The sequence below is a fragment of the Penicillium hispanicum genome (assembly GCF_028827665.1).
Source record: "Penicillium hispanicum strain IBT 35686 chromosome Unknown utg000002l_segment0_segment0, whole genome shotgun sequence".
In the NCBI taxonomy this organism is placed as follows: domain Eukaryota; kingdom Fungi; phylum Ascomycota; class Eurotiomycetes; order Eurotiales; family Aspergillaceae; genus Penicillium; species Penicillium hispanicum.
The window spans coordinates 1,204,253-1,226,428 of NW_026623194.1; the positions used below are offsets into that span (position 1 = coordinate 1,204,253).

A 22,176-nucleotide genomic window follows, 5' to 3' on the forward strand; every position below is an offset into this window, starting at 1 on the left:
TCGTCGCCAAATACAATAGTAAATCATCATTTGTTCGTAAATCACACCCATATTAAACGCCTACCATCTTCCTTATACAGTACAATTAATCACAATGCTTCTCTGAAGGTAACCGGCCCCTAATATGCCATCCGCTTACCGATCTCGCTCTCCCACCCACGCGATTTCTCGAATCCATTCGATGCCGTCTGGTAGTCAAGCATGGCCTGATAAACCTCCTCTTGACTGTTCAAGACGAAAGGGCCATACTGGACAACCTTCTGGTCTAATGGTTGACCTGAAACAACCAGGAAGCGACTCTCTGAATCCGCATTATCTGGTACAGAGGCCTCGATATAAGAACCATCTTGCTCAAAGACAACGTTGTGAAACTCCTTCACATTCTGGGTGGCATCATTCGAGCCGAAGACCGTGTTTCCGGAGAGAGTATACGCGAACGTATTCCATCCCTGCGGCAAGGGTTGCGAGATACGACCACCAGGGCGAATGGTGACGTCGAGGATCCAAACAGGGGTATAGGCCAAGTCGCGAACAGAGTCGACTCCGTGCGACTGACCAGAGATGACTTTGACGGTGACCCGCCCTTCATCGATCTTGGCGAGAGGTATCTCGCTTGCGCGCAGATCGCGGTATCGTGGCTCGCACATCTTGAGCTTCTGGGGCAGGTCCACCCACAACTGCATGCCGACATTGGGGCTGCCGTCCGGGTTCTCGTGGGGCATTTCCGCGTGCATAATACCGCGACCAGCAGTCATGAACTGCAAATCGCCAGGTCCAATGGTGCCCTTGTTGCCGGCGAAATCTTCATGATCGACTCCGCCGGAGAGCAGGTAAGTGATGGTCTCTTGGCCGCGGTGGGGATGGTCTGGAAAGCCCGCGCCCTTCCCAATAGTGAAGTGGTCAAGCATGAGGAAAGGGCTGAAATTACGAAGCTTCGCAGTACCGATGGAGCGGCGAACTCGTGCACCAGCACCCTCCGCCTGCTCAACTGCAAGGAAGACTTGACGAATTGCACGGGCAGCGGTCATTTTGGTAACGGGCACCACGACGGGAGCCGGGTATTCCAAGTTGGGAGTTGGAGCTGTGGGAGCAACGATGGTGCTCGTTGGCTTTATAAAGTTCTGCAACAGACTTGCTGGCGCTTGTAGCTGTAGGAAAGAGTTGAGAGCGTCCTGGATTGAAGAACGATAGGCGAAGAAGACCGCTGTGATGCAAATTAGAGAAGGCAGGAACAGCCTCATAGGTGCCGCAGGGACTTTTTATAATCTCTGAAAGCAGAATTGGAATATTCGCGAAATGCACAATTGGGAATTGAAAATTTTCAAGTCAGCGTTAGTCAATGGCCATAAATAATAGTACTGCGCGGGCGCTTATCATGGCGTCGTGGTATGCTTTGCAAGACATCAGTCAGCTTGCGCTCAGCGAATCCTACGCGAGTACACGAATTATTACCAAGACCACCGTCAGCACCCCCTAATCCCCATAAGGCCTAGTCCTACCCGTGAGCCTCGGGCGGGAGGATTATGTCATAACACGTGATGTAGAATCACGTGTGCACAACAAGTACAGTTATGAACTGGAACTGGATCACTTGGATAAGATACTGGCGGAGAGCCTAGTGAGAGGTCCCGAAGTTTTGCTCCTGAGGGTGGATATTGTATGTTAAAGTTGTCGATGAGCTGAGTTTGCTCGTACGCTTATGGTCCAAAGATGCTGTGTAAATGTTGCCACAGTACAACATACCTACATACTCATCTGGCAGATGTTGCGATTTCAAATATTTCGATTTAGACAGAGAAGCATACTCTACCAATCGTCGACCACCAGCCGCCCTTCGATTCGGCTGGTATTTGCTCCCGTTATGGTTGAGGGTGGTAGCATTGCTTGGGGCCGTGCAGGGAACAATCGCTATCAGATAAGGCCACGGAGCAGCTCCCGCCCTCCGCCTAACTCTCCCCATCGCGAAGGACTACGACCTACTCATAGGCCTGAAGCCTAGTCCATTGTCCTTTAAGATTCTGGTCCTTTAAATGCCTTCCGACTCACAAAGTGATCTGTGACCTGTCTTTGCTACCGAGCAACACCCGAAAACCCGGCGGGGAAACGCCAGCGAACCCGACTTCCAATAGCCCATACCGCAAGCTATACTCTTTTGAATTCTGCGACTGTTCCATACCACTAAGATATGGACAAACCAAGCATTAGCCTTGCAACATGGCTCATGCTGGCATGTGTCGCATCCAGCGCGTCGGCGACCAAGAGACCGTTCAACATCCATGATGATTTGCTCGCCTATCCGCAGGTACGTCGAGAAACCTACCAGGTCACATCTTTGCCTACACTTCCGCTAATACCTTTTCGATTTCATCTAGTACCAAGTCGTTTTCCCACAAGAATATATCCTCGATGCCCAAGCTGAAGAGCTGCTTCGTGCGCAGGCCAGTTCAGAAGACAAGAGTCATGTCCAAAACAACCCCCAAGTCTACATGGGCAAAAACGACGCCAACGATGCAGATCACGATATTCGTGAGAAAAATGCTCCAACATATATCTACGAAGAGATGGTTCTGGACGATCGCAGGCTCCTTTGCCAGATCCCGCGCGTAAACAAGGACGAGCTCAACACAACAGCTTGGAAGCAAGCGGGAGAGGCAGACGAGAAAAAGGAGCTGGCACGCGCGACAGACCGAGGTCTTGAACTTCTACGCGAAATGGAGGGCAAATGCATGTATTACTTCTCTGGCTGGTGGTCGTACTCCTTTTGTTACAGACAACAGATCAAGCAATTCCATGCACTGCCAGCCGGCCGTGGGATCCCCCACTATCCACCCGTGGAGGATCCTACCACCCATTCTTTTATTCTGGGACAGTTTCCTGCCGACTCGGACGACGCCAGGAAACGGACCGAGGAGCCAAAACAGACAACCAAAACCGACATGGCTGAGCTGCATTCCAAAGGGGGCTCGCGGTACCTCGTGCAGCATCTGCGCGGTGGTACAAAGTGTGATCTTACGGGACGCGAACGTAGGGTGGAGGTGCAATTTCACTGCCACCCCCAGTCAACGGACCAAATTGGCTTGATCAAGGAGCTGACAACTTGTTCCTACCTGATGGTCATCTATACGCCTCGTCTCTGCGATGACGTTGCTTTCTTGCCAACACAAGAAGATGAAGTCCACGATATTGAATGCCGAGAAATCCTTTTCCCGGAGGACGTTCCCGATTGGGAAGCTGTGAAAGAATGGTACATGGCTCATCAACTGCCGGATGCAGCAGCAGCAGCAGCAGCCCATGAGAAGGTTCAGACTGTGGGCGGAATTGAAGTCGGCGGCCGAAAGCTTGTTGGAATGGAAGGCAAGCGAATTGACAAGGGCCGGGTGGCCTCCATGGGCGAGGAGCACGTGGAAGTGGTCGCCAAGCGTGAGAACGGCGAGGTGCGACGGACGTCAAGGCAAGTGCTCAAGAAATATGATCTCGATCCAGACAGGGTCGAGGATGTGAAGAAGCGGCTCGAGGAGCTAGCGGGTGATAAGGACTGGACTTTGGAAGTGGTGGAGAGCAACGGGGTGATCAAGTTCCAGGGTGTTGTGGATGCCGAGGACGAAGACGAGTCGACGACAGAGAGCGAAGCAAACACAGATTCGTCCCCGCAACGACAGCAGCAAAGCAAAGGCGATGCCGCGGCCGATGAGGGAGACACTGTCTCGCGAGAATCAACCAAATCTGGGCCAGAGTCCCGAGACGGTTCGGAGTCAGAGCAACCGTTATCCTCAGATCGGAAGCCCGATGGGCCCGAAGGCAGCGAGGAAACCTTCAAGGATGAGCTATGAGTGATCTTGTACAGTACATACATTGGTGGTGCATTGGGCGTTTTTATCTAGTACTTGTCAATGAATCCAGATACTTCAGTATTCCTGTCCCTATCATGTCGGCCGATCCTGCAGGTGTCGGCCAAGTCCAGCGCCAGGAACAGCCGGTTAGCCTCATGCTCAAAGACGTCAGTTGCCCCAGTTGCCGGGACCCGGGTGGGGGCAGCGGGCAGTTGTTCGAAGACACAGTGGCTGGGCCGTATTCTGAAAGACTTGTGAAGGCACGAATTGAGCGAATTGCGACCTATCGAAGGTAATCGTCGGGTTTGCCAGAACGCAGAGGGGCCGAGTTGTAGTGCCAGTTGATAACTACGTAGGGAACGTGACCGTGAACTCCTAGCGATCGTCCGGCCCACCTTCTCCCACCCTCCTTAACCCAACCTCATCCACCTCACACTTCTCTGCCCGCGCTTGGCTCGGTTCACAATCCGCGTGTGGCCCTTGTCCGTCATTCTTGAACAACTTCCCTCCCATCTTGTGCTTGCGCAATTTGGGTCCTCTACCAAGGCTGACCCGGCAACGGCCACCGTCACCCCCCCCCCCCCCCCCCCCCCCGATCCCACCCCCGAGCACCACCACCGGCCGAATTTGCGACAATTCCAGTCAATATCGCTACGCGACGCTGCCGTTAGAGGCGCTAGGGGTTTCTCTATCATTCCCAAATAAACATCCGCCTGGTTCGAGGTCTCCCGCTGCCATGGGTTTCCTTGGTGTTTACTCGGCTGTGTATGATTACCAGCCCCAGGGAGAGGGTGAACTGGAGATCCGAGAGGGCGATTTACTCTATATTCTGGAAAAGAACGCAGAAGATGACTGGTGGAAGGCCAAAAAGAAAGCCGATCCGGAGGACGAAGATGAACCAGAAGGTCTAGTTCCGAACAACTACGTTGAAGAGGTAAGCATTTCGCAACAATCATGAGCTGTACGCAAAGCATCCCTAGAACTCTCTGCTTGGTACTGCATGTTATGAATACTCTTTGCCCTGCGCATTGTGGAAATCTCTGGCTCTGGACAGTGCGAACTTGGCCGATGATGCTCACATTGACGAAATGAACAGGCGCAACCGGCACACAAGGCCAAGGCCCTTTACGACTATACGCGACAGACAGACGAAGAAGTTTCATTCTCAGAAGACGCTGAACTATTAGTTTACGACACTTCGGATCCGGATTGGACATTGGTCGGGGTCAATGCTGATTTTGGATTTGCACCGTCAAATTACATTGAAATCGTCGAGGATGCTGTTCCCACTGCCGCAGCCATTGCTCCTCCGCCTCTTCAAGCAATCGAGCCTGAAACCCCATCCCTCCCGCAGCGGCCAAGGCAGACTGCTCCTGATGAGTACGAGGAAGCGTCGCCTTCTCCTATCGACACGGTTCAGAACCCAGCTGCAGCCGCCATTGCGGATATTATTCACAAGCAGCATGCTCCCGCCAGCACCTATCCAGAACCAGCACGAGAAGAGCCCCCGCCACCTCACCTCCCAATCCGACCCTCGCACGACGAAGTAGATGACCGCAATGAAGAATCCCCCCCACCTGCTTTGCCACGACGACCCCCATCGGAGCAGATCACTCCGCCCATGCACTCATACTCACCAGAGCCATCTCCTGCACCTCCTCGTCCCAAGGTAGCAGCCCCTCAAGTTGACCGAAACGGAACTCATGTTAAAGCTTCGCCTCCCTATAACCGAGCCGGGGAGCTGACACCGCGGTCACCTTCGGGCTACCATATCTACAACATTAACGAGATGGTCGAAGTCATGGGCAAGCGAAAGAAGATGCCCACGACACTGGGCATCAACCTTGTAACAGGAATCATCTTCCTCTCCCCCGAGGGTGACGACCAGCAGCAGGAATGGACCGCGGAAAAGCTGACTCATTACTCGATTGAAGGCAAACATGTATTTGTTGACCTCGTTCGGCCTAGTAAGAGCGTGGATTTCCATGCCGGAGCCAAAGACACTGCCCAGGAGATTGTCGCTGCGCTCGGCGAAATTGCTGGAGCCTCTCGGGCCGAGGGGCTGCGCGAAGTTATTGCGGCTAGTGAGGGCGGCGGCGGCCAGAAAACAGGTCAAATATTGTATGATTTCATGGCACAGGGCGACGATGAGGTGACTGTGGCCGTCGGTGATGAAGTTATTGTCACCGATGATACCAAGTCCGAGGAATGGTGGATGGTCCGACGATTGAAGAATGGCAAGGAAGGCGTGGTGCCCAGCAGCTACGTCGAAATTACTGGTTTGGTGCCCACGCCGTCTACCGGTATGGAATCAGCCCTGTCGACAGTGGAAAAGAACCGCTTGGAGGAGGCTAGGTTAGCCAAGGCTGCCATTGGGAAACCGAGAACAGATTCCATGGATTCCACCGAGGTAAGTAATGCCTGGAAGTCCTTGTGACACCTCTTTGTAGCAAGAAATGCGGCTGACACATAATTCTGCTTGCAGCGCAGTAAGCGTGATAGTAAATCCAAATCTAGTGAGTACTCCCCTACTTGTTCTCTTACTCTTTCTCTGACAAAAGCTAATCATCAAATCCACAGAGCCTGATTCCAACAAGGTGCGGAAATGGACGGACCGAACTAAAGCCTTCACCGTGGAAGCGCAATTTATCGGGCTTCAAGATGGGAAAATTCAGCTCCACAAGGTCAACGGGATCAAGATTGCAGTCCCTATCGCGAAGATGTCCGTCGAAGATCTGGAGTATGTGGAAAAGATCGCCAACGTCTCGCTGGATGAAGACAAACCACTCTCGAGTATTCGAGCTCGCGCTACTTCTGATGGCAAGCGAGGCAACGCGGGTGCCTCTGTGCAGCGTCCAGAGTATGACTGGTTTGACTTTTTCCTGAAATCCGGGGTTGGACCCCATCAGTGTGAACGATATGCGCAGAATTTCATTAAGGATTCGATGGACGAATCTGTTCTCCCTGATATCACCCCTGAAACCCTTCGTACGTTGGGACTCAAGGAAGGTGATATTTTGCGAGTCATGCGGTACCTAGACACCTCGCTCGGCCGTACGGGTGCCAAGTCAAAGCTGCGAAACGTGAGTTTTGGTGGCGAGGAGGTCATTGGAAATGGGGAAGAGGGCCAAGGCGGGCTTTTTGCTGGGCCTGGGGGTACGTTGCGCAACAATACCCGCAAGGGCAGACCAGCTCCTGTTGTTCAAGCTGGTGATGTTGTCGACCCCAAGGCTTTTGAGCAAGCAGAAGAGTCCAAACCGAAGGACCCAGAGGCTAGCCCACCAGCTCCTACGGTACCTGAAAAGCCTGCCGCAGCCGGATTTGAAGATGATGCGTGGGAAGTAAAACATCCTAAGCAGTCTGCCGCTTCCACCCCGGCCGTTTCGGCTTCCCCCAGTGCTACAGCATCGCCGGCGACCTCTCAACCCCCGGTCCAAAAACAGGTCACGGGGGCGATGGCGGACTTATCTTTACTTCAAGCTCCGCTGCAGCCGACTCCAGCGCAACCGACATCCACTTCTCAGTCCGCCCCTAACATTCCTGCTCTTCAGCCACAGCAGACAGCTACGCAGACTCCACCTGTTCAGCAACCCCAGCAGACAGGTGCCACGCCAAGCTTCTTTACCCAAGTGGCACAAGTTGGTCAGCAGCCCCAAGGCTTCAATCCCCAACAGACTGGGTTCCAGCAATCACAAGCTCGACAGCGCCCTCAGCCTCCGCCGAATATGAACCAGAATTCGCTTTTGCCCCCTCCTCCGCAGCGTCCACTGTCAGCGCCGCAAAACTTCACGCAGCAACAAAGCTCCTTTGGTCCCCCTCCGCTGCAGCCCCAGTTAACCGGACTTCCTCAGGCAGGTCCCCCAGTCGCTCCTCCTGGTCAGAGTCTGGCCGAGATGAACCAGCAGCGCTTCCAGCCTCAAATGCAGCCACAAATCACAGGCTTTGTGGGATCGAGCCAGTACCAAAACGGTATCATCCCCCAGCCCACTGGTTTCACTCCCCAGTCGCAATTCGGCATTCAACAACAGCAACAGCAACAGCAACTACCTTACGCCACTGGCCAGCCAGGATCAACACAGCCCGGTTTTCAGGGGGTCACTTCCCAACCCACAGGCTTTGGTGGATTCGCGCCACCCCAACAACCAATGCAGACAGGTATCAATTCTGTCCTCCCTCCAGCACTGCAGCCTCAGCCAACTGGCGTGAATGGCTTTGGCAACACATCCTATACCAATCCTCCGCCCCCCGTGCCACCAATTCCCCAGCAATTAACGGCCACGCCGTTATCGCCGCAGAAGACTGGCCCCCCACCATCTGTCAGATTTGGTGTCAAACCGGAAGCGCCGAAGAAGCTTGCTCCCCAGCCTACGGGACTCAGGGCCAACCTTTCTCAAGCCAGTAAGTCTCTTTCAAATCTGGAAATTATGGCCAAAGCTGGTCACTAACCTTCAAAATAGCGCCTACGAATCCCTTCGGCTTTTAGTATGACTTTTCTTGACCGTTCGCTCTTGGATGGCATATATAACCTCGTTTTCCTGCAATTGAGACCATCGTGTTCTCCCCTGCTGCTATCTTTCAGTCTGCCAGGGTCAGGATATTACATACCAGAGCTTGTCACTTTCGATCCTGTACTCTTGGAATTGACACAGCGTACATATCATGGCCCATCAGTTTCTACCGCATCGCCTATACGTATGCGACATGCCATGAAGCCTGACTTCCCTGCAAAACCTTCACTTAGCGAGTCATTATCGTCAATTCTTTTTTCTGTCGTCTTTGGCACTAGCTCCTCAGCACCTTGGCACATTTCGTTCCATCCTGCATGGATCCTGCTTTTTCGTCTCATAATTCTGTTGTTGATGGTAATGCTTATTGTCTCTTGAATGTCCTCGTCTCATTTCCCCTCCATTGCTGGAATGGTCACCCCCAATTTCCTACCTCTAACTGCTTGGCTCTGTTATCTCATAAAACAGGTAATGGCTTGAGCGGCATCTACATGGTTTTCTCTTCTTGTCTTTTTGCCGTCCTGTTTGTTTGCTGTCTCTGGTGGGGAATGTATGGTACATACAGTGTTGTGCAAAGTGCGTCACTATCTACATAGTTCTCTCCACTGGGACGACAGCCAAAGATTAGCCAGGAGCTATTTTGAGCCCTCCGGGTATAGTAGCATCCCCACATAATTTTTCGAGGTGATTTGAAGTTTCTTACTGTCAAGTGGGATCGTATTCACCACCCCCGCCGGTAAACACATCGACTACCTACCTAATTCCCGAAGTCTAGTAGCGAAACAGAGTCAATTTTTTACGGGAAATGCTACTACCCATAAGCTCAAAAAACGCTGAAAAAAAGCCATTGCACAGTGAGTGCACAGGCCAGCTGGCTTTAAAGAATAATAAAGCAGCCAAAAAAGGATCAAGCTTGCGCCAATACACCCTGCTATTAACCACGAATTCAACAGGCGAAAGGAGAATCGTTCAAGCATCGTCCCATATGCCAAATACTGGGAGGTCTTCGGCTGTGTACAATAATCCGTTCTCAGGGAACATCACATCCGAGAGAGGTGACGGACCACCAGGGGTGCAGCCTACAGGAATACCAGAGGTGGTCAAAGAAGAGATGGCAGCGTCATAAGAAAGCGTTTCTGCCCCGTCTGATCCATTGTATAGTGTTTCCCAAACATCACTACCGGGCGGTTGAGAGCCAGTCGTGCCAGGTGGTTGTGTGGGGACAAAGGACGACGGTGTACCTCCGGTGGGTTTACCAGGCGAATCTGGCGAGTTCACAGCACGAGATTGCTGGGAGTGGGATTGCTGGCTAGGTGGAATATCAGGCCCAGGGGCTGACGCGAGAGGGGCGGAACCGTTCCCACCACCAACTTCGCCAAATAGTTGATCGACCTGTCTGCTTCGGCGATCCATCCACTGGCGATTCCTTCGCTGGACATACCTGGCGACGGCATCGCGAAGATACTTAATAATCTGGTAGAAGCGGCATGCATGCGGATCGTGTGGGACAAAAAGACCTAGGAATCGTTCTGCCTTGTTCAAGCCCTCCTCTAGAGGAAGCAGACTGTCATAATCGGCGAAAGATGCCGCACCCAATACGATAGCGGAATTGAAGACGGAGTTTATCAGGAATGGTAGTCGCCGCGGCAGAGAGGGAAAATGCCCGATGTCGTCCACCACATCAAGACCTCGAAGAGCAGAGTAGACACATGCATCGGCGAATAGGGAAATACGAGAGCTGCCTGTTCGGAATTCGGACGTAGACGTATCGCCCTTATTCCTGACATACTGCGTCACGCGATACACAAGGAACGGACGTGTCAGCAGAATAATGGACCAGTAATATGAGCCAAACACGTGGGCTGCGGTGAGGCTGTCCTCCATTGACTTGTTATCGAGCCGTTGCGTCTGCATTCTGAGGGCCGCGGGCAAAGTGCGAACCCAAACACGATGTTGGTTTGAGATGGCTTCTGCGACATTGATCGAGATGACTTGTTTCATGTAAACGTCCGTCAAGATCCGTTCGAAAATTCGACATAACGATATGACCGCGGCCGAGAGTTGCTGCTCGAATGTGAGGCCTCGCTGCCGCTCCTCGGATGCAAGGTCGTCGTCACGGATGTCACGTTCATAATCCGAGGTTGCTGGAGGACGTCCTAAAGAGGCACTGAGGAACAAATCCATCATCCGAAGACTTTTCCACACTCGTTCTCTTGCCCTTCGCTCGCGCCCACAGAATAGTGCATTTGCATCCTGGCGATGAATTCCAACGGCGTAAGCTGCTCGCAAAGCAATTCCTAGGTTCATAAAAGCGCCATTGCGCCTGCATGCACCAAGCATGTACATTGACACCAGAACATAAGACTGAATGGTATGTATGCTGGGAGTTTCTTGAAAGGCAGAGAACGCCAATTGACGACCGCTGCTGAAGTACTGTTCCGCCAAGGTCTGGTCGGTATCAGAGACTTGTGCTCCGATGGCAAGAACCAGGTAAAATATAGAGCTGACAGTGTCTTCATCGCCAGACGGGTTGCCAACCCAATTGGCCAACCGGGGGTGGAATTCTTCAAGATCAAACAAGTCCAATAATGGGCTTGTCGCAAGAACATACTGTCGAGCAAGTTGTTGGGCTTCTTCGTTGGTTGGCGGTGGGATGAGGGGACCGAGCTGGTTGCTTGGATTATTCTGGAAGGCTTCCAGCATGGAGTGCCGGGAATTGTCTTCGGTAAATTCGCAGCGACCAATGGACGAAGATACCACACGACGGACACTTTGCAAGAATGACAAGCTTGCCGAGTCTCCAATGTACATAAGTTTACCCTGCCCGTCGCGGAGAAGCCGTGCCACTTTAGGGACGGGGGCGGTCCCGTTCTTCTCGTCTCGCGACTGTTGTTCCAAGTTCATTCCTCGGTCTTCGAGTGAGTTTAAGAGACGGTCCGTTACCGTCTCTCGCTGGTGTGAGGGGTTAACTCGTTCGCTGAGCAGCATCGTTGAGTCCTTCGGATCGGGTTTGAGCAGACGCGCGGGGCGGTCCGAGAAATGGCATTCCGACTCCTTGTGCCTCTGGACGCAAATGGTGCATGGCTGTTCCCCGTTGCATTTTTGCTTTCGCCGCTTGCAACTGTCGCAGGCCCGGCGACACCGGAGCCTCGCCCCTGAAACCGTGCTGGCGCGAGGCATCCTGGTCGCACCTCTACGGCTCTTCCAGTTGGACGATCCCTCAACGGGGTCAAGTGACGATGATCATTGGAGCGCAGAAAGGGGTAGTCGTGGTTCGGTGGTTCGAATTTGATTGAGAGAAAGGGCCTGTAATGAGGCTTCGGTGCATGGTGCACGATTTACGGTGGAGGAAGTGCTGGCTGCTGCCCATCTGCCCGGGTGCTTTCCCCGGACTCTTCGGCCTGACTAAGCGCATCCCGCCCTGCGCCAAGCCGAACTATATATACCTAGGTATCCATATATTATCCATGGATATCTCCCTAGTAGGTATAAATTCATCAAGTACTTCCCAGACTCTGCACATGGCGCTTCCTGAGGATGTATAATGGAGTGGAGATTTCAAACATGTACCATTTCAAAAACTACCGTCTTTCAAACTGCGGTCCTTGTCACTGTCGACAATAATAGCCCACCGATCACTCTGGACGGAACGAAACAATCTTTCCCCAGGTATCTGCAGTTCCCCAGATACCAGACCGCAGGCATGTGAGCTGGACGATCTGACTATGATCGACAAATAAATTGACATCGATGCCGAATTCCCGGATGTACCAGTTGAACACTTTGGGATTGGCAGCCTCGAACATGACACGCTCGGGAGGGAGCTCTTTCATGATCCGCGACACGACGTCGGTTCGCCACGAGTCCACATTCTCTGTAATTCCTTCCGACTCTATCATCAAGCGCTTGACCCCGGCATCGAGAAACCTGCGGCCCAAATTCACCAATTTTCCGGGATCAGAGGTTCCAATAGCTTCCAGACCAGCAGTCGGTGTATCTCCGCCTGCGCCAAACTGGATTCCCAGCTCTGGCTTTGGCTCAAGCTTATACGAGTGGACTTTGTCCACTAGTCGGAGCCAGTCATCCTCTGGGAGTGATAGGAAGCCCGAGGACAGCTCAATGACATCGAATCTAGTGAGTGGCAGTCAGTCCCATCGTCGAATCTTGTGGTTCGTCCCCCCTATTAAACATACCCCAGCTCCTTACACTTCTGGAGGTAGCGATCGAACACAGCGTGAGGGTCGGGGTGTGTCAAGAGGTGCTCGGCCCAGCCACCCTGTGAGAACCAAGGAATGTTAAGACCATGATGCATATTTAGATTCCACACTTTTCGATTGGTAACCTACAGTCGAGACATATACCCCGTATTCGTGTGCAAGGTCGGTCAGCTCGCGCAGTGGCTTCTCCTCAAATAGAGAAAACGATCCTGCAATCGTTTCAGTATTTCTCGCACATTCCCCATGGGTCTGTATGTTGAGCAGGGTAGCCAACCTCCGGCAAACTTCAGCCCGTCCACATGGTTCCCCATTCTAGCATAGTATGTCAGCTATTTGTTCGGTTCAAGAATGGACAGGGCTGTGGCACGTTTCGAGAACATCTGCAAGATATCTCTTCCCCATCACCTGGACTGGTATGAGCTGAGCGAGCCGGATGTATATCGTGAGGGCTTCATACAGAGTAGTAGGGGCCCCGGATCTCTGTTACTCCCTTGCTCCGTGGCTTGACCGGTCGCGGGTTGGATCGTGCAAAGCCAAACCCACGTTCCTTGTCCTGCAGGAGAGTCGCACCCTGTGCGGACGATGTGGTCGACAGCGCTCTAGACTGCGCTGTGGCAGCTATTCTGGCGTAATGGCGCGCAATGTGACTGACCAGCGGCCCGCGAGTGGTGAGCAGAGAAGGGAGGTTTCCAGCCATGATTGCTTGTATGTCTTCTCACTAATGGCAGCAGTAAATGGAATTCAACTTGATCTAAATACTCGGCCACGTCCTGTCTGTAGGCCACTCTCTTTCTCGGGTTGATCCACTGGCTACAATAGTTAACTAAGTAGTTAGTTAGGTGGTGTGAGAGTTGACGTCAACTATACTTCATTCTGCGAAAACACCTAGTCAACTGCAGCCCGTGAAGTAACTATCCTTGCAGGTTCGCTCAGAATGACATCAGTCGTTGGGCTGACGTAGTTAACTATTGACAAGTCCTGTGGAAAGCCGTACTTGCAGGGTGGTGAATCGAATCGTCGCGTTGGTCTGGAGAACTCTCCTGTCAAAGCCTTGGACTATGGATTTTCAAGTTTGCCGACTTGAATGAATGTACTTAGAGTAGAACACATATGAATGTACAACTGCTGGAACGTACTAGGCATATAAGTATATGAATATATAATATGTATATACTGAGGTTGTTAATATCTTGCTTCGTGGCGCTACCCCACTCGAGAATCCCGTTGTCTTCACGCCGGAATCTACAGTGGCCGTTTCATTGACCTGTTTATCTCTTTTCCACCTTCGGTCTCTAATACCACTGACATGTACCTGTCCCAAGACCAGATTGCTGTCTACGACTTCGTTCACGAGAACTCGAAGATCCCGGCAAGTTCCGAGATCCGGTCGGCGATCACTGGAGGGCCGCTCCGCTGAGTCAGCCCCGAACGGCATTGAGACTTACCGAGGGAGGAATGGGCTCTTGGCACATGTATAGTGCTTTATGATTCCCACACATCCCTCGGTGGAAGCCGAAGGGGTGAATAAGTATTATGAACTCGCTCGAATGCCCAGCTCTGGAAGCTTGGCTTGGGAAATGATTTCCCTGGTTCCCCCCCACTAGCGTGGGAGAAACCTGATCTGCAATCTCTTACAGGGCTGAACGCTGCCAAGGATTCCCACAGGAAAAACACAAATTGAAGATTACATGATTATTTTCCCACTTCAACCTCGAGGCCCCGAGTATTATTATATATTATATGGTATCTGATCCACTCGGTACCACGACCCGCCCTACCATCGCCCTACCATAACCCCCCCCCATGCAGGATGGTCTCGGAGACTGCGTCCTCCGTCTTCCGCACTCCGTCGCCCTTGGACCTGGGAGTGGAGCTGCGCGGACGGCATCCAATACGAAAGCGAGTACGTGCATCCTCGGAGCACGCGACACTCGGGGTTTGTGATTCCACCTCCTGCCGGCCCCTGAGTTGGAGCTAGACGAGCACTCGTACAGCTTTCCTCTGAGCATGACTCTTCCGCTCGGCTTCCGGGCTGTCCGAACCCCCGTTCCTGCCCTGCGCGGTGCAATCCAGTCCCCGGCGGCTTCCCAGCTCCTTGGTGCCCGAATCGAAATGCTTGCAGTCCGGCCTAGCAATTATGGCTCTCTCCAGCTGCATCCTTAGCCCCCCCGCTCATCCCCCTTGGTGGCCTAGTGCCCACTGTTAGATTCTCTCTATCTACCTTCTCTCCTTTGACTTCCTCCCGATCTAGCCTTCACCCTCCCGCCGCTCATCATGGGTATCGGTGCGATCTTGGAGCCGCTTGTGGTCGTTGTGCTGCTGTTTGGAGGCACCTGGGTGAACAGGGTGACTGACTCTCTTGTGTCTTCAAGTCGTTCGCCTCGAAAATCTGCGGAATATGTGCGAGCCGCCTCGCCCGCTTCGGATTCTCCCGAGTCTGGATATTCCAGCCCAACCCCCAAAGATGGGCTCCTGAGTCCTCGACTAGGTTCGCCATCACCCGACTTTTCAGACGCTCGATGGCGCTCACGGTTGGTGGGAATCTGGGGTCTGTCGCGTAAAGTGACCTCCCCCAACACTGCCGTCTTCCAAGGCCGTCTTCTCAGTCGACTGCTTGGAAAACTCCCCTTCCTGGCCGAGTGCTGGTACTGGGCTCTGGTATATTGGGTAAGTGCAAGTGCACCACTTTTTCTTTTCAGGACGGACACTCATCATCGAGATAGACCTACCAGCTCGGTCGTGCATTCACCGCCGTGACGCTCCAGGAAGGCACCGTCGATGTGGCCCGAGGACATGCCCTACAACTAATTCGGCTGGAGGAGCAGTTGGGAATTTTCTTCGAAGTGCGAATCCAGCATTACTTCTTCCGTCATCCTCTGGCCATGACCTTAATCAACTGGATCTATTCATTCATCCATATCCCCGGTACAATCGCCTTTCTCGTCTGGCTGTACTACTATACCATCACACAAAACCGGACCGAGGAGCCCCAGCTGGGGAAGCCACGAGGTGGAGGGAATGGATCGCCCGCAGGTCCTCTTCTATATCAAGCCCGACGTCGAACCCTGGCCGTGTGCAACCTGCTTGCATTTGTGGTGTTTACCGTGTGGCCATGCATGCCACCTCGCTTGCTCAGTGACCCTAGTGTAGAAGGTCCCGAGGGAGAGCTAGCCAGAAGCTATGGCTTCGTTGACACTGTTCACGGTGCCAACGGAGCGGGGAGTGTGTGGACGGAAAACCGGTTTTGCAATCAGTATGGTTAGTATTGGCCCGACTTTCAGACGGAAAAGCCTCAACTCTGACTTGGACCCTAGCGGCAATGCCCTCGTTGCATTTTGGATATTCTCTGATGATTGGCCTGACCATCATGACGATTCCTCTTCCCTTGCATCATCGACGCACCATTCGCACTCGGCTAGGTCGAGGTATTAGTCTTCGTCTACCGTCTTGGCGCCGCCTGGTGTGTTTGCTGCTTGGCTTTTTCTATCCATTCATCATCCTGGTTGCCATTGTGGCTACTGCAAACCACTTCATCCTGGATGCAGTTGCAGGCGCTGTGGTTTGTGGCCTGGGTTGGTGGCTCAACAGCATCCTATTGAACCTGTTACCTGTGGAGGACTACTTTCTCTGGCTGGTTCGGATTCATAAGCCGGAACCATCAGCCATCCAGCTTGCTGACAGGCTCCATGATTGGGACTCGGATGAGGGAGAGCCCAGGCGTGCAGTGCTGGTACCCTGACCAGCTGCACCTGTCATTTTTCTTTCGGGAAGCATGTGTAATAATGTGATGGAGTGCAGTGATACCCCTCTTATGGAGCTACGAGATGTTACCGGGGCTTGATGATTTGCTGTGAATATGTCATGAGCGCTATTCTTACTGATCCACTCCTAATATCCTCCTGTCAGTTGAGGAGTTCTAATGAACCTCCCCGTTGGCTGCAGGTCCGTACATGCATGGCTGTATAGATATAGTTGTCATTGTGAATTAATGTCGTTAATCAGTCACTACAGGGCGGGTAGTCGCTTCTCCCACGTCCTAGGAAAGATTTCTTAATAAGACTAGAAAACCCCCCTCCCCCAAAAAAGAAAGGCGGGCCAGTGTTAAGGGTAGAGTGGTGCTGTCGCAATAGAAGTCAGAGAGGGAATGAAGCAGTGGGGTTGTGCTTACAGAGCAGAGCTTCTTGTCGGGAGAACAACCACCTTCATCCTGAGCGCTGGTGAAGATACCGACACCGACACGCTGTTCGGCCCCTGCAGATTCGGCTTCCAACGATGTCAATTGGTTTATCTTCGAGTGAAAGATCGCCATATAGATATGGTCGCAAGTCCTGTAGGAACACTCTATCTAGCCCATCCCTTTGCCTTGCGAAGCCCCCGATCCTAGTTGAACCAAGCATTGACTGGTGGACAGGTTCTAGTAAATCTCTCTTGGATGAGGATGCACAAATACTCCTAGAGATCAAAGACTGCAATTTCCTCGATACCAAGGGTGCGAATCCTCTGCTTCAAGCCTCATCGCCTCTAGCCTTTTGATTGGGTTTGAATTTAAGAGCTTCATATGGTGTTTTTAGCAGCAGTCGAGGAGCATCTACATCTCGCATCAAACATCTGTCAGTATGGCAGAAGCCAACTCTATGGCCCAAGCCAGCCGGGAAGCTTTTCTTTGCCTGCAACAACGCCGCAACAACCAGTGGACTCTTCAGCCGGCCACTTTCGCCGAACGTTGTGAAGCCATCATCTTTGACGATAGACTATTGATCATCGACGTCGGATTCTCGCTCTAGGACAGACAGGGAAGAGCATCTCGAGGCGATCGAAGAAGCGCCAGCTCTTCACGAGGTATTGTGGAACCCCGTCGCGGTCATCCTCTGGCGTTGTGCTCCCCTCCCCTGGCGAAGCCCGCACCACAATCAAATCCGCTAGTCTCTTCTCGAATTGGCCATTCAGACGCCCATTGACGACTGCCATCACTGCCGGGCCCCTTGAGTTCCTCGCTGATCCGAGATTGTATCCGTGGTGAGGACGTCGGCACTTGTGGCGTCATTGTGGTTTTCCCCCCGTTCTCAGACCCAACGCGTCCTTCCCGCGCTCCGTCCTTCGCGACTCTTCCTTCTCCACATCTTTCTCACCCACCTCCCCTACAACCCATTCCCCCTCTCCACTACTCTCCCTTGAATCCCTGATTTCACTTCGCGCACTTGCTGGTCCTGCCATCATGGCCGACGACACTCCAGTCACTGCGCCTGCTGAGCAGCCCGAGCACACCTCGGCCGCCGACAAGCCTGCCGACAAGGAGCCGGAGAATGTGACCACCTCTGACAGCAAGCCCGCTGGTAAGCATGACCCCATCCTCTGTGCTCCTCCCATCTTAGAACTTCCACTGGAAGTTATTTTCGGTCGGGAGGCTCTGCCGCCGTGCGACCAACGTCCACTAACCCATCTCCGCCCCAGACGACGCGACTGCTACCATCGAGAACAAGGAGCCCGAAGGCGAGGCAGACAATGCTGTGGCCTCTGGCGAAACAACAGAGTCCAAGGGCGAGAACGAGGCTGCCGCACCGGAAGCAAACGGAACACCCGCGTCGGCCAAGAAGTCTTCGAAGGACCGGCGCCGATCGAGCGGTGTCAATGACAAGAAGTTGAATCGCAAGAAGTCCCAGACCCGGATGACGAACATACATGCGAAGCCTGGGGAGTACTACCTTGCGCGCCTTCGCAGCTATGCGCCATGGCCTGCTATCATCTGCGACGAGGAGATGCTCCCTCAATCCCTCCTTGATAGTCGTCCTGTGACTGCAATGCAAAAGGATGGAACCTATCGTGAGGAATATGCCGAAGAGGGCAAGCGAGCCCACGAGCGGACCTTTCCTGTCATGTTCTTCCAGACCAACGAATTGTAAGTTCTCCGCCTGGCGGTTCTCTTACGTCGCGTCGGGGCAATTGGTACTAACTACGCTCGATAGTGCATGGATTGTCAACTCCCAGCTAACCCCTCTTGATCCTGCCGAGTGCAAGGATGTTTCCGAGAAGAACAAGAGCAAGCAGCTGATTGGCGCCTACAAGGTTGCTGCGGAAGCCCACGACCTGCAGTACTTCAAGAATCTCTTGTCAGATCATCAGGCTGCCTTGCAACAGGAGATCGAGGAACAGGAGGCCGAAGAGGCCGCCAAGGCTGCTGCCAAGGCGGAGAAGGAGGCAAAGAAGGGCAACCGCAAGAGCAAGGGCGCCGAAACCGATGTGGACATGGAAGACGCGGAGGAGAGCAAAAAGTCCAAGACCACAAAGAAGCGAAAGAAGACCGCCGAGGCCGACGGCGAGGCCGAGAAGGTGCGTGTTCTCTCGAGACTGTTCTTGGTGGTTACAATCTCTGACTGACTCAACTGTACCTGCAGCCCTCCAAGACCCCGAAGACTGCCCCCAAACTGAAATTGACGAGCCCTAAGGCCCCCGCTACCGAGAATGGAAAGAAGACCCCTGCCAGCAAGGCTAAGAAGGCCACCACCAAGAAAGGCAAGGCCGCTGCTAGCGAGGATGAGACCGCTGCCGAGCCCAAGGAGCCGGAGAAGCAGGTCGACCCAGAAGAGCTGAAGAAAAAGAAGGAGAAGGAAGGTATGTGACTCAACATTTTCACACGGGGACCAAATGATCTCGGATGGCTAATACTATGCAGTTCTATTCCTCCGTCACAAGCTCCAGAAGGGGTTCATTTCCCGTGATCAGCCCCCCAAAGAGGACGAAATGGCTACCATGGCTACTTACTTCGACAAGCTTGAGAAGCATGCTGACCTTGAGGTCTCCATTATTCGCTCCACCAAGATCAACAAGGTTCTCAAGATGATCGTTAAGCTGAACTCGATTCCCCGCGATGAAGAGTTCAACTTCCGTCATCGTTCTGTGAGCATCTTGTCTAGCTGGAAAGCTATCTTGGACAGTGATGCTCCCGGTGCCTCTGGGGACAAAGAAGCTAAGCCCACCGCCAATGGGGCTAATAAGGACGAGGAGACCGTGGAGACACCCAAACAGGAGACCGAGGAAGAAAAGGAATCCGAGACTAAGGCTGCCAACGATGATACCCCAATGCCCGATGCCGATGCAGCCGAGGCTGAGGCTCAGCCTGAGGAAGCTGACAAGGCAACTGACAAGGAGACTGGAGGCGATAAGCCCGCAGAGCAGGTCTCAGAAGAGGCACCCGCGGAGGAGAAGACCGTGGAGGCCAGCGCATAAATGCATGTCCGCCTGGCCCACCGATCTCTTTAATCTTTTGTTCTTACTCATGGACAGGTTTGGGTGCCCTGATTTCTGATTTTCTACTTTTCTGATCTGTTACCCCCTCCCCTCCCCTGATATTCCCGTCGTTTGCAATGTAGTATCCGGAATCTGGGGCTGAAGCCTGCCAGCAAAGTGTTTTTTTTTTGTTTTCAGTCAATGAAAAAAATGTGCTTCTACCACTCTTACTTTCCTTTCGACTGTCCAATTATTGTTGGCGTATGAGTGCCAATTTGGTCGCTGTGCTCGGAGTTGCAAGGTTACTCTTATCTAAGGGACCTATGCTGGGGTCATGCGCCTGATGGGATCTTCTCCTAGTCCTTAGCGGCACATGGATTTGCTACTGTGTGTACTGAGTGCGAAATGGAATACCTGGCGGCCAACGCCATAAGAGCTCTCGAGGTCATGCGTTGGTAGTGTCATGTAGGATTTCAAGTCCAGGGCTCAATGCACCTGCTCCGTAGCAAAAATCTATACTATCCCCAATATCCGTTCCACGACGAACCAAATCTATCAAATAAGCCAGCAAAGAGGTATCAGATCCAAACCAAGAAGAAATGATGGCGATTTGTATATCACACACTCAGCCACCCAAATATCAAACAATCAAGCGCCCCCCCGCATGCACACAGAGATCGAAATAAATCAAATCGTGATCCCACCCCTTGGGAACTATGTGTTTATCCGTTTCTCATATATACGGATGTGGATTGAATCATCATTAATATCGGACCCTCTTAGGCCGCGCCATCTCTAGCGACGACACTTTCATCCACGGCCACAATGACCAAGGCGCAGATGTCATCGACCTTACCGCCGCGGTAGTAATCACCCGGATGATAGCGCTGAGCCTCTTTTGCAAAGGGTCCATCGCGGCGGTAGTCAACGCTGGCGATCTTGGCCTCGCCAGCGATTGAGGCAGCGAGAAGAGACTGAAGGGTAAGAGTAGACCCGGGTCGGCCTGATGACTCTGCTGCATTTAATCTAGAAGTCGAGGAGCTCGTCGGAGAGGGGGAGGGAAAAGAAGAATACAGTCCACCCGGCGTGGTGAGCGCAGCGAGGTTATCTGAGACGCCAACACCGTGATCCTGGGTGGCTGTCCACGCGCCCGTCAAGAGCATCCGGCTCGAAACAAGCTTGAGGATTTCCTGATTGTTGAGGTTGTCGAAGACGCCATCAGTGGCGAGCATCAGCACGTCGCCATGCTGCATATGGACATTGGTCACGGCCGCGTCGCGGGGGAAGTCCTCGAGGAACGCACCTCCGAAGATGGAAGCCTGGGCACGCATGCGCGGGGGAATGAGGCTGAGTTGATAAGGCGTGTTGAAACCGTGTGTCTGCGGGATAGAGTAGTGGTGGACGGCGGCACGACGGAGCAGGACTGAGCCCGAGTCGCCCAGGTTCGCTAGCTCGACGCGGCCGTCTGGCATAGCGACTCCCACCGAGGCGGTGCAGCCTCCAGCGCGGATGACTGGGTCGGCTACAATCTGATCGTAACCCGCTTGCAGGAGCTGTTTGGGTCGCAGCTTGTCAGCGGGCCCATCCCAGGCCAACGCGGCCTGCGCCATGTAGCCGCACAGTCCATGCGAAAAGTCCGCAGGATCGACGCGGGACTCGGTCCAACCGCCAACGCCATCTGCGACTGCGAAGGCGACCGGCTCTGTGCTCTCTGCGCCGGACTGAGGTTGTCTTTGGTAGGTGCCGACTCGGCTCACGAAGAAGGCATCCTCGCCGCTGTCTGGCCGGTTGCGCCGGCGCGCAACGGGGCTCTTGTCATGAGATACGCCTATTGTATCTGATGTGCTGGGATCGAAGTTAAATGCATTCTTAAGTGGGTGGAAGCGGCGCCCTTTTCCGGACGACGAAACGGCGACTCGATAGGAGATGCGGGAGGACCGGGACGGCGCAGAATCGGAGAAATGGGTAGGGGTCGAGTGGAAGGCGTGTCTCGAGTCTCGTCTCAAGACATGACCGCGAGAGACTATGGACCAGGCGGGCCGTACGCGAGAGGTAGGGAAAAGGACGGACTGGGGCTTGGATAGCGAGCAAATCCCGTCTCGGACAAGGGTTTGTAGGCTGCAGGCGGAACTGCAGGCTCTACTTGAAACACTTGGCGCGATCATCGCAGGAAGATCTCGACTATCCCACGGCCAGTGCTCAGCGGAGCATCGAAGGAGACCAAACGAGGGGAGAAGGCCAAATCCAGGGCATGAAAGGGTGTCGAAGGAATAAAAATTCGAGTCCACTTTGTCGGACACGACTTGAAGCCGCTCTGTATCTTATCGTGATTGACCGCCTAGCGTCATTGGTCTTTGTTCAACGCGATACGGTGAAGTGTCCAGTCGTCCTGTAGGAGAG

General features: G+C 53.3%; 9 protein-coding genes across 9 annotated transcripts; 4 read left to right on the top strand and 5 right to left on the bottom strand.

Moving 5' to 3' along the window:
• Positions 1–119: 119 nt before the first annotated feature.
• Positions 120–1,241, bottom strand: N7459_002156 (pirin family protein; the record flags this gene model as incomplete). Its single annotated transcript, XM_056941341.1, has 1 exon — positions 120–1,241. One exon carries the CDS (start codon positions 1,239–1,241, stop codon positions 120–122), a length of 1,122 nt encoding a protein of 373 aa, XP_056803196.1.
• A 944-nt stretch (positions 1,242–2,185) lies between these two features.
• On the top strand, positions 2,186–3,830 carry N7459_002157 (PRKCSH domain-containing protein; the record flags this gene model as incomplete). Its single annotated transcript, XM_056941342.1, has 2 exons — positions 2,186–2,302; positions 2,373–3,830. 2 exons carry the CDS (start codon positions 2,186–2,188, stop codon positions 3,828–3,830), a joined length of 1,575 nt encoding a protein of 524 aa, XP_056803197.1.
• Positions 3,831–4,566: 736 nt separating this feature from the next.
• Positions 4,567–8,313, top strand: N7459_002158 (cytoskeletal protein-binding protein SLA1; the record flags this gene model as incomplete). Its single annotated transcript, XM_056941343.1, has 5 exons — positions 4,567–4,764; positions 4,927–6,240; positions 6,316–6,346; positions 6,411–8,228; positions 8,288–8,313. 5 exons carry the CDS (start codon positions 4,567–4,569, stop codon positions 8,311–8,313), a joined length of 3,387 nt encoding a protein of 1,128 aa, XP_056803198.1.
• A 991-nt stretch (positions 8,314–9,304) lies between these two features.
• Positions 9,305–11,515, bottom strand: N7459_002159 (putative C6 transcription factor; the record flags this gene model as incomplete). The annotated part of the gene is made up of 1 exon (XM_056941344.1): positions 9,305–11,515. The coding sequence occupies one exon, from the start codon at positions 11,513–11,515 to the stop codon at positions 9,305–9,307; it is 2,211 nt and encodes a 736-aa protein (XP_056803199.1).
• Positions 11,516–11,970: 455 nt separating this feature from the next.
• On the bottom strand, positions 11,971–13,249 carry N7459_002160 (phosphosulfolactate synthase; the record flags this gene model as incomplete). Its single annotated transcript, XM_056941345.1, has 6 exons — positions 11,971–12,466; positions 12,529–12,611; positions 12,682–12,761; positions 12,827–12,864; positions 12,920–12,957; positions 13,010–13,249. 6 exons carry the CDS (start codon positions 13,247–13,249, stop codon positions 11,971–11,973), a joined length of 975 nt encoding a protein of 324 aa, XP_056803200.1.
• Positions 13,250–14,826: 1,577 nt separating this feature from the next.
• N7459_002161 (phosphatase PAP2 family protein) lies at positions 14,827–16,291 on the top strand (the record flags this gene model as incomplete). Its single annotated transcript, XM_056941346.1, has 3 exons — positions 14,827–15,219; positions 15,276–15,810; positions 15,867–16,291. 3 exons carry the CDS (start codon positions 14,827–14,829, stop codon positions 16,289–16,291), a joined length of 1,353 nt encoding a protein of 450 aa, XP_056803201.1.
• Positions 16,292–17,251: 960 nt separating this feature from the next.
• On the bottom strand, positions 17,252–17,520 carry N7459_002162 (uncharacterized protein; the record flags this gene model as incomplete). The annotated part of the gene is given in 2 exon segments (XM_056941347.1): positions 17,252–17,332; positions 17,344–17,520. 2 exon segments carry the CDS (start codon positions 17,518–17,520, stop codon positions 17,252–17,254), a joined length of 258 nt encoding a protein of 85 aa, XP_056803202.1.
• A 247-nt stretch (positions 17,521–17,767) lies between these two features.
• Positions 17,768–19,776, top strand: N7459_002163 (uncharacterized protein; the record flags this gene model as incomplete). The annotated part of the gene is made up of 5 exons (XM_056941348.1): positions 17,768–17,885; positions 18,004–18,448; positions 18,516–18,879; positions 18,945–19,161; positions 19,223–19,776. 5 exons carry the CDS (start codon positions 17,768–17,770, stop codon positions 19,774–19,776), a joined length of 1,698 nt encoding a protein of 565 aa, XP_056803203.1.
• Positions 19,777–20,555: 779 nt separating this feature from the next.
• On the bottom strand, positions 20,556–21,941 carry ppmA (type 2C protein phosphatase PTC7; the record flags this gene model as incomplete). Its single annotated transcript, XM_056941349.1, has 1 exon — positions 20,556–21,941. One exon carries the CDS (start codon positions 21,939–21,941, stop codon positions 20,556–20,558), a length of 1,386 nt encoding a protein of 461 aa, XP_056803204.1.
• Positions 21,942–22,176: the final 235 nt, after the last annotated feature.